Source organism: Leptodactylus fuscus, unplaced genomic scaffold (genome assembly GCF_031893055.1).
Source record: "Leptodactylus fuscus isolate aLepFus1 unplaced genomic scaffold, aLepFus1.hap2 HAP2_SCAFFOLD_247, whole genome shotgun sequence".
NCBI classification, from domain to species: Eukaryota; Metazoa; Chordata; class Amphibia; order Anura; family Leptodactylidae; genus Leptodactylus; species Leptodactylus fuscus.
Window position 1 is genome coordinate 132,437 of NW_027440270.1, and position 10,037 is coordinate 142,473.

Consider the following 10,037-nt stretch of genomic DNA (forward strand, 5'->3'; position numbering starts at 1 on the left):
GCATAACGCAGGTTATATGCTCCATAATACCTGATACCAGAGGAGGATAACAGCCGCAATGACCCGCAGATATATAGGGCATAACGCAGGTTATATGCTCCATAATACCTGATACCAGAGGAGGATAACAGCCGATATAACCCGCAGATATATAGGACATAATGTAGGTTATATGCTCTATAATACCTGATACCAGAGGCAGATAACAGCCGATATAACCCGCAGATATATAGGGCATAACGCAGGTTATATGCTCCATAATACCTGACACCAGAGGAGGATAACAGCCGATATAACCCGCAGATATATAGGGCATAATGCAGGTTATATGCTCCATAATACCTGATACCAGAGGCGGATGAGAGCCGATATAACCCGCAGATATATAGGGCATAACGCAGGTTATATGCTCCATAATACCTGACACCAGAGGAGGATAACAGCCGATATAACCCGCAGATATATAGGACATAATGTAGGTTATATGCTCTATAATACCTGATACCAGAGGAGGATAACAGCCGATATAACCCGCAGATATATAGGACATAATGTAGGTTATATGCTCTATAATACCTGATACCAGAGGCAAGATAACAGCCGATATAACACGCAGATATATAGGGCATAACGCAGGTTATATGCTCCATAATACCTGATACCAGAGGCGGATAACAGCCGATATAAGCCGCAGATATATAGGGCATAACGCAGGTTATATGCTCCATAATACCTGATACCAGAGGCGGATGAGAGCCGATATAACCCGCAGATACAGTATATAGGGCATAATGCAGGGTATATGCTTTAATAGCTGACACCAGAGAGCACTAGCAGGACTAAGGTCATTAACCCTAAAAGAGCTGAGGCAAACAGCAGCACCGCTTGGCCAATAGTTAATCTCAGCAGAAAATACAAGGCCTGCAGAAGGTAAGTCTGGATATTACACAGGTTACCCACTGAGGAGTAAGAAGGGGTTAATATTGGGGGTATATACAGCAGGTAAGTCTGGAGACAAGGCCACTTACTGTACCTGCTCTAGTGTATACTGCCACACCTTCCCAATATCCATATAGGGCTGGGGTTACCTCTGTATAACATCAGTTAATGGAGACGGACCGAGCCCTGTATACAGAGAGGGATACACGGCTTAGATACGCGGTGAGGGATACAAGACTTAGATACGGGGTGAGGGATACACGGCTTAGATACGAGGTGAGGGATACAAGACTTAGATACAGGGTGAGGGATACAAGACTTAGATACAGAGTGAGGGATACACGGCTTAGATACGAGGTGAGGGATACAAGACTTAAATACGGGGTGAGGGATACACGGCTTAGATACGGGGTGAGGGATACAAGACTTAGATACAGGGTGAGGGATACAAGACTTAGATACAGAGTGAGGGATACACGGCTTAGATACGAGGTGAGGGATACAAGACTTAAATACGGGGTGAGGGATACACGGCTTAGATACGGGGTGAGGGATACACGGCTTAGATACAGAGTGAGGGATACATGGCTTAGATACAGAGTGAGAAATAAACGGCTTAGATACAGAGTGAGGGATACACGGCTTAGATACAGGGTGAGGGATACAAGACTTAGATACAGGGTGAGGGATACACGGCTTAGATATGGGGTGAGGGATACACGGCTTAGATACAGAGTGAGGGATACATGGCTTAGATACAGAGTGAGAAATAAACGGCTTAGATACAGGGTGAGGGATACACGGCTTAGATACAGAGTGAGGGATACAAGACTTAGATACAGGGTGAGGGATACACGGCTTAGATACGAGGTGAGGGATACATGGCTTAGATACAGAGTGAAGCATACACGGCTTAGATACAGAGTGAGGGATACACGGCTTAGATACGAGGTGAGGGATACACGGCTTAGATACGAGGTGAGGGATACATGGCTTAGATACAGAGTGAAGCATACACGGCTTAGATACAGAGTGAGGGATACACGGCTTAGATACGAGGTGAGGGATACACGGCTTAGATACGAGGTGAGGGATACACGGCTTAGATACAGAGTGAAGCATACACGGCTTAGATACATAGTGAGGGATACACGGCTTAGATACAGAGTGAGGGATACACGGCTTAGATACGAGGGGAGGGATACACGGCTTAGATACGAGGTGAGGGATACATGGCTTAGATACAGAGTGAAGCATACACGGCTTAGATACAGAGTGAGGGATACACGGCTTAGATACGAGGTGAGGGATACACGGCTTAGATACGAGGTGACTTTCGGTTTCCGCAGGCAGGACTACACTTCCCGACAGGCTTTGCGCGAGGAGGAGGCGGGGCCGCCGCTGATTGGCTGACTCCTCCGCCCAATCACTGTGCAGGTTGTTGCCGGGTCAGTGCTCAGTGACAATACGGCAAGATGGTGCTGGAGAGTACGATGGTCTGGTGAGAACCGGGGCCGGGAGCGAGGAGAGGGGACCGGGGAGGCGGGCGGGAGTGCCGAGGAGTCGGGCTGTGGGCCGGAGGGCGAGGGCTCATTCCGGGTCACCGGGAGACACCCGGCCCAAACCCCTGAGTCATCCCCGGGTAATGGAGGAGAAGAGGCGGCCGGCCGGCCAATCAGAGGGCGGCTCATACAAAGCAGGAGATGGAAGGCGGCATCTGATTGGCTGCTGAGTGTGGAGATCAACCCTCTGGTTCTGGGGGCCCCTCTGTCTCCTCCTGTGGTTGGGTGGGGGCCCCTCTGTCTCCTCCTGTGGTTGGGTGGGGGCCCCTCTGTCTCCTCCTGTGGTTGGGTGGGGGGCCCCTCTGTCGTCTCCTCCTGTGGTTGGGTGGGGGCCCCTCTGTCTCCTCCTGTGGTTGGGTGGGGGGGCCCCTCTGTCGTCTCCTCCTGTGGTTGGGTCGGGGGCCCCTCTGTCTCCTCCTGTGGTTGGGTGGGGGGTCCCCTCTGTTGTCTCCTCCTGTGGTTGGGTGGGGGCCCCTCTGTCGTCTCCTCCTGTGGTTGGGTGGGGGGGCCCCTCTGTCGTCTCCTCCTGTGGTTGGGTGGGGGGGCCCCTCTGTCTCCTCCTGTGGTTGGGTGGGGGCCCCTCTGTCTCCTCCTGTGGTTGGGTGGGGGGTCCCCTCTGTTGTCTCCTCCTGTGGTTGGGTCGGGGGCCCCTCTGTTGTCTCCTCCTGTGGTTGGGTCGGGGGCCCCTCTGTCTCCTCCTGTGGTTGGGTCGGGGGCCCCTCTGTCTCTTCCTGTGGTTGGGTGGGGGGTCCCCTCTGTCTCTTCCTGTGGTTGGGTGGGGGGTCCCCTCTGTCTCTTCCTGTGGTTGGGTGGGGGTCCCCTCTGTCTCTTCCTGTGGTTGGGTGGGGGGGTCCCCTCTGTTGTCTCCTCCTGTGGTTGGGTGGGGGGGCCCCTCTGTCTCTTCCTGTGGTTGGGTGGGGGGTCCCCTCTGTTGTCTCTTCCTGTGGTTGGGTGGGGGGTCCCCTCTGTTGTCTCTTCCTGTGGTTGGGTGGGGGGTCCCCTCTGTTGTCTCCTCCTGTGGTTGGGTGGGGGCCCCTCTGTCTCCTCCTGTGGTTGGGTGGGGGCCCCTCTGTCGTCTCCTCCTGTGGTTGGGTGGGGGCCCCTCTGTCTCCTCCTGTGGTTGGGTGGGGGGTCCCCTCTGTTGTCTCCTCCTGTGGTTGGGTGGGGGCCCCTCTGTCTCCTCCTGTGGTTGGGTGGGGGCCCCTCTCTTTCTCTATGGGGTAGGGGGGCTCCGTTCCCGGTATCTTCACCTCGGTCTGTCTTGCAGTGTGGACAACAGTGAGTATATGAGAAATGGCGACTTCCTCCCGACGCGGCTCCAGGCTCAGCAGGACGCTGTCAACATTGTGTGTCACTCCAAGACCCGCAGTAACCCCGAGAACAATGTGGGGCTCATCACCTTAGCCAAGTAAGTGGGGTCACCTCCAATACCGACCCTGTATATACTGGGAGCTGACTCTGCACTGACACATTGTACCAAACCCTCCAGCCAGTAGTGATCTCAGCAGATGTCTATTAGGGCAGCAGTCATACCACCTGATGCGTCTGTATACACCCACCCAGGGGCCAGTGCTACTATATCTGTGTGTACTGGGAGAGGGCCAGGATTGCAAGTACAACATGTTCTCCATGAGTCTGGAGTTGGGTGCTCTCCCCAGTATCAGGCTCCTGCTCCTCCCTTAGTGTTGGGTGCTCTCCCCAGTATCGGGCTCCTGCTCCTCCCTTAGTGTTGGGTGCTCTCCCCAGTATCAGGCTCCTGCTCCTCCCTTAGTGTTGGGTGCTCTCTCCGGTATCAGGCTCCTGCTTCCCCCTTAGTGTTGGGTGCTCTCCCCAGTATCAGGCTCCTGCTCCTCCCTTAGTTTTGGGTGCTCTCCCCAGTATCGGGCTCCTGCTCCCCCCTTAGTGTTGGGTGCTCTCTCCGGTATTTGGCTCCTGCTTCCCCCTTAGTGTTGGGTGCTCTCTCCGGTATCAGGCTCCTGCTCCTCCCTTAGTGTTGGGTGCTCTCTCCGGTATCAGGCTCCTGCTCCTCCCTTAGTGTTGGGTGCTCTCTCCGGTATCTGGCTCCTGCTTCCCCCTTAGTGTTGGGTGCTCTCTCCGGTATCAGGCTCCTGCTCCTCCCTTAGTGTTGGGTGCTCTCCCCAGTTTCAGGCTCCTGCTCCTCTCTTAGTGTTGGGTTCTCTCCCCAGTATCGGGCTCCTGCTCCTCCCTTAGTGTTGGGTGTTCTCCCCAGTTTCAGGCTCCTGCTCCTCCCTTAGTGTTGGGTGCTCTCCCCAGTATCAGGCTCTTGCTCCTCCCTTAGTGTTGGGTGCTCTCCCCAGTATCAGGCTCCTGCTTCCCCCTTAGTGTTGGGTGCTCTCCCCAGTATCAGGCTCCTGCTCCCCCCTTAGTGTTGGGTGCTCTCCCCAGTTTCAGGCTCCTGCTCCCCCTTAGTGTTGGGTGCTCTCCCCAGTATCAGGCTCCTGCTCCTCCCTTAGTGTTGGGTGCTCTCCCCAGTTTCAGGCTCCTGCTCCTCCCTTAGTGTTGGGTGCTCTCCCCAGTATCAGGCTCCTGCTTCCCCCTTAGTGTTGGGTGCTCTCCCCAGTATCAGGCTCCTGCTCCTCCCTTAGTGTTGGGTGCTCTCCCCAGTATCAGGCTCCTGCTCCTCCCTTAGTGTTGGGTGCTCTCCCCAGTTTCAGGCTCCTGCTCCCCCTTTAGTGTTGGGTGCTCTCCCCAGTATCAGGCTCCTGCTCCCCCCTTAGTGTTGGGTGCTCTCCCCAGTTTCAGGCTCCTGCTCCTCCCTTAGTGTTGGGTGCTCTCCCCAGTTTCAGGCTCCTGCTCCTCCCTTAGTGTTGGGTGCTCTCCCCAGTATCTGGCTCCTGCTCCCCCTTAGTGTTGGGTGCTCTCCCCAGTATCAGGCTCCTGCTCCCCCCTTAGTGTTGGGTGCTCTCCCCAGTATCAGGCTCCTGCTCCTCTCTTAGTGTTGGGTTCTCTCCCCAGTATCAGGCTCCTGCTCCCCCCTTAGTGTTGGGTGCTCTCCTCAGTATCAGGCTCCTGCTCCTCTCTTAGTGTTGGGTTCTCTCCCCAGTATCAGGCTCCTGCTCCCCCTTAGTGTTGGGTGCTCTCCCCAGTATCAGGCTCCTGCTCCCCCCTTAGTGTTGGGTGCTCTCCCCAGTTTCAGGCTCCTGCTCCCCCCTTAGTGTTGGGTGCTCTCCCCAGTATCAGGCTCCTGCTCCTCCCTTAGTGTTGGGTGCTCTCCCCAGTTTCAGGCTCCTGCTCCCCCCTTAGTGTTGGGTGCTCTCCCCAGTTTCAGGCTCCTGCTCCTCCCTTAGTGTTGGGTGCTCTCCCCAGTTTCAGGCTCCTGCTCCTCCCTTAGTGTTGGGTGCTCTCCCCAGTATCGGGCTCCTGCTCCCCCCTTAGTGTTGGGTGCTCTCCCCAGTATCAGGCTCCTGCTCCTCTCTTAGTGTTGGGTTCTCTCCCCAGTATCAGGCTCCTGCTCCCCCCTTAGTGTTGGGTGCTCTCCCCAGTATCAGGCTCCTGCTCCTCTCTTAGTGTTGGGTTCTCTCCCCAGTATCAGGCTCCTGCTCCCCCTTAGTGTTGGGTGCTCTCCCCAGTATCAGGCTCCTGCTCCCCCCTTAGTGTTGGGTGCTCTCCCCAGTTTCAGGCTCCTGCTCCCCCCTTAGTGTTGGGTGCTCTCCCCAGTATCAGGCTCCTGCTCCTCCCTTAGTGTTGGGTGCTCTCCCCAGTTTCAGGCTCCTGCTCCCCCCTTAGTGTTGGGTGCTCTCCCCAGTTTCAGGCTCCTGCTCCTCCCTTAGTGTTGGGTGCTCTCCCCAGTTTCAGGCTCCTGCTCCTCCCTTAGTGTTGGGTGCTCTCCCCAGTATCGGGCTCCTGCTCCCCCCTTAGTGTTGGGTGCTCTCCCCAGTATCAGGCTCCTGCTCCTCTCTTAGTGTTGGGTTCTCTCCCCAGTATCAGGCTCCTGCTCCTCCCTTAGTGTTGGGTGCTCTCCCCAGTTTCAGGCTCCTGCTCCCCCCTTAGTGTTGGGTGCTCTCCCCAGTATCAGGCTCCTGCTCCCCCCTTAGTGTTGGGTGCTCTCCCCAGTATCAGGCTCCTGCTCCCCCCTTAGTGTTGGGTGCTCTCCCCGGTATCAGGCTCCTGCTTCCCCCTTAGTGTTGGGTGCTCTCCCCGGTATCAGGCTCCTGCTCCTCCCTTAGTGTTGGGTGCTCTCTCCGGTATCAGGCTCCTGCTTCCCCCTTAGTGTTGGGTGCTCTCCCCAGTATCAGGCTCCTGCTCCTCCCTTAGTGTTGGGTGCTCTCCCCAGTATCAGGCTCCTGCTCCTCCCTTAGTGTTGGGTGCTCTCCCCAGTTTCAGGCTCCTGCTCCCCCCTTAGTGTTGGGTGCTCTCCCCAGTTTCAGGGTCCGATGCTCCTCCTCTTTTGCAGTAACTGTGAGGTGCTGACCACCCTCACCCCGGACACCGGCAGGATCCTCTCTAAGCTCCACTCGGTCCAGCCCATCGGTAAGATCAGCTTCTGCACAGGGATCCGCATTGCACATGTGAGTACTGCCGTGTTGGGGCCTCCAGGGGGCGCTCTCCTGCCCACCAGCTAGAAGTTACCCCCTGATTGGTGACTCTGGGTCTTTCCTTGTAGTTGGCCCTAAAACATCGGCAAGGCAAGAACCATAAAATGAGGATCATCGCCTTTGTGGGCAGCCCGGTGGAGGACAACGAGAAGGACGTAAGTGATCAGCTGCTTATAGTGAGGCGATGGCGGCCATACTGGTGGGGGGCGGGGCTCTGTATGTAGAGGGTAACGCCCCCTCTGTCCTGCAGCTAGTGAAGATGGCCAAGCGGCTGAAGAAGGAGAAGGTCAGCGTGGACATCATCAACTTTGGGGAGGAGGTGAGTGTTGGTGCCCCCTGGTGGTGAAGGGGGGGGGGGGTGGGTCATGAACAGGAAGGGTTAATGCTGGATCTGCACCCCCTCAAGGAATCGAACACTGAGAAGCTGACGGCATTCATCAACACGCTGAACGGGAAGGACGGCACGGGGTCCCACCTGGTGACGGTGCCCCCGGGGCCCAGCCTGGCCGACGCCCTCATCAGCTCCCCCATCCTGGCAGGAGAAGGCGGCGCCATGCTCGGACTGGGCGCCAGTGACTTTGAGTTTGGAGTGGATCCCAGCGCTGACCCAGAACTTGCCCTGGTGAGTGTTGGGGCCGTAGGGAGCCCCATGTCGGGTGTGTACCCCGATTCCCCGGGGACGGTCATGTGACCCGTGTGTGTCTGACTCCGCAGGCTCTACGAGTGTCTATGGAGGAACAGAGGCAGCGGCAGGAGGAGGAGGCGCGGAGAGCAGCTGCTGCGTCTGCCGCCGAGGCCGGGATCACCTCCACAGCGGGAGATGGTGAGGATGGTGGGGTGGGGGCTGCGAGTGGCCGGGGGCCCCAACTTACTCTGCTCCCATCTGCAGACTCAGACGAGGCTTTGCTGAAGATGACCATCGGCCAGCAGGAGAGCGGCCGCAGCGGACTGCCGGACTTCAGCAGCATGACGGAGGATGAGCAGATTGCGTACGCCATGCAGATGTCCTTACAAGGGGCCGGTAGGTGGATAGGGGGTGGCACTATATACCCCTACTGTATATTTCGGGGATGTCACCACTCTTCTCTCCCCCCTGCAGAGTTCGGCCAGGCAGAACAAGGCGATCTGGACAGCAGTGCCATGGAGATCCCAGAGCCTGCAAAGGTAACTCCCCTGCCCCTCTGTCCTGTCCCTGCACACCCCGGCTGTGCCCCCTACCTCACCCCCAGCTCTCGCCCACAGGAGGAGGATGACTATGATGTCATGCAGGACCCCGAATTCTTGCAGAGCGTTCTGGAGAACCTCCCCGGAGTGGACCCCAACAATGAAGCCATCCGCAATGCCATGGGGTCCCTGGCCTCCCAAGCCTCAAAGGACAGCAAGAAAGACAAAAAGGAGGAGGAGCCTAAATAACTGGGGGCGGTCTCTGAGATTGGGGGGCGTCCGCTGTGACCCTGTTTGTTTCCGGTTCTAGTACTTAATAAATCACAGTGCACTGTGCAGTTGGGTGACCCCTACATTGGGGGTGGGGGGAGGAGCCCGCAGCGCTCCCGGGTGTATAATGTCTACATTAAGTGTACTTTGGCCCCTCCCCAGGTGTGCTGGGGCTTGTAGTGCATCTGTGGGGGTGGGTAGTGTTTATACAGGAGCTGTAGGGTGTGGATGTGTCACATGCTCTGCCGCCATATTTGTATACTTGGAAATGACATCACGAATAAACCGTATAGATAACCAGGCGTGGCCTCGTGGATACCATGTGGACTGGCCCCGCCCCTTAGAGGGTCACCACACTTCGCCTGATTATGGGAGCTTACGTTGTCAGACACTGAGACCACAGAGCTTGCAATTGTTTATTGATAATGAGAGACCTAAGCAGTACAGAGCCTGTATAATCATGTCTAGAGGGTGTCACAGCCCCGCCCCCTGCGACTGACATTAAAGAAGCACTCCAGCTCCGTTTTTGTTGCATCTATTGTGCAGCATTGTCCTGTGTGTATATTGTTTAGTTGATGGGCCTGGTAGGGGCAAAAAGGGGGAATCAGTGTGAGAGAACGTCTACCCCTAATTCACACAACAGAATCTCGATGTATTCCTAAGGTACAGCTGCAGTCTCTTGCTTGTAGTAGGTTTCTCCCTGGCAGTTCCTACAATCAGGAACTGCAGGAAATTCTGCACACAGCACTCACAGATAAAGTAAGATGCAACTTCATCACTGTTCTCCGGCGGACTTACAGAATTAACTGTGGATTCTGCGCACACAGAGTCAGGGTTGAGCAGTGAGAAGCTGAATTATATGATACACTGAAAGTTCTGCACACAGCATAGACGATGTGAGTCAGTGGAGTGCAGTTTGAAGCTGCATCTTAGAGGAATATGTCAGTATAGACTTTGTGAGACAGTACATGGGAAAAGCAACTGCTAGAGATCAGTTATGATGTGTAGTCTTCAGTGTCATTACAGTATTATAGGACTACACTGGAGATTCTGCACACAGATTAGTCAGGGAAGGGCAGTGTGAAGCAGTATCTCATAGAATCCTCAGGAGATTCTGCACACTCCTAGTGTAGACACGCAGGGTGAGGTGGCATCTCATGGACATTGATGATTCCACTCACACTTAGAGCAGTGTGAAACTGTATATCATAGGGTACACTGGAATTCTGCACACAGTTTAGTCAGTATAATTTGTTGGATTGCTCATTCGTGTAGGAATATACCAGTATAGACAGGGGCCTAGGAGACTGGCACACAGCTTGTAAAATACACTGAAGGGTCTGCATACAGCACACCGTGTAGACAGGCAGTGTGGCGCATCTTGTGGGAATACACAGAATATTGTGCACACATTTTAAAGTTGTATCTTGATGAGTAGAGATTGTATTGTGGTCTTCGCCCCCCACACAGCCGTTTAGTTTGGAGCTGTACTGCATCTATCTGGCACTGAGATGCTATAAAGAGTGACCACACATAGCAGCAGTCT

The 10,037-nt window shown here is 55.4% G+C and overlaps 1 protein-coding gene across 1 annotated transcript; it reads left to right on the plus strand.

Annotated features, from left to right (window-relative positions):
* The first annotated feature begins 2,360 nt into the window (after positions 1–2,360).
* Positions 2,361–8,791, plus strand: PSMD4 (proteasome 26S subunit ubiquitin receptor, non-ATPase 4). The gene is made up of 10 exons (XM_075261659.1): positions 2,361–2,440; positions 3,769–3,909; positions 6,916–7,030; positions 7,126–7,212; positions 7,308–7,376; positions 7,464–7,679; positions 7,772–7,880; positions 7,947–8,078; positions 8,157–8,221; positions 8,300–8,791. Exons 1-10 carry the CDS (start codon positions 2,415–2,417, stop codon positions 8,468–8,470), a joined length of 1,131 nt encoding a protein of 376 aa, XP_075117760.1. The 5' UTR covers positions 2,361–2,414; the 3' UTR covers positions 8,471–8,791.
* The last annotated feature ends 1,246 nt before the right edge of the window (positions 8,792–10,037 follow it).

Bases quoted from the DNA above. Each gene is read 5' to 3' on its own strand.
- PSMD4 (XM_075261659.1), top strand. From the start codon at position 2,415: ATGGTGCTGGAGAGTACGATGGTCTG. The intron at 2,441-3,768 runs GTGAGAACCGGG...TCTGTCTTGCAG, and splicing joins CTGGAGAGTACGATGGTCTG to TGTGGACAACAGTGAGTATA. The intron at 7,680-7,771 runs GTGAGTGTTGGG...CTGACTCCGCAG, and splicing joins CTGACCCAGAACTTGCCCTG to GCTCTACGAGTGTCTATGGA.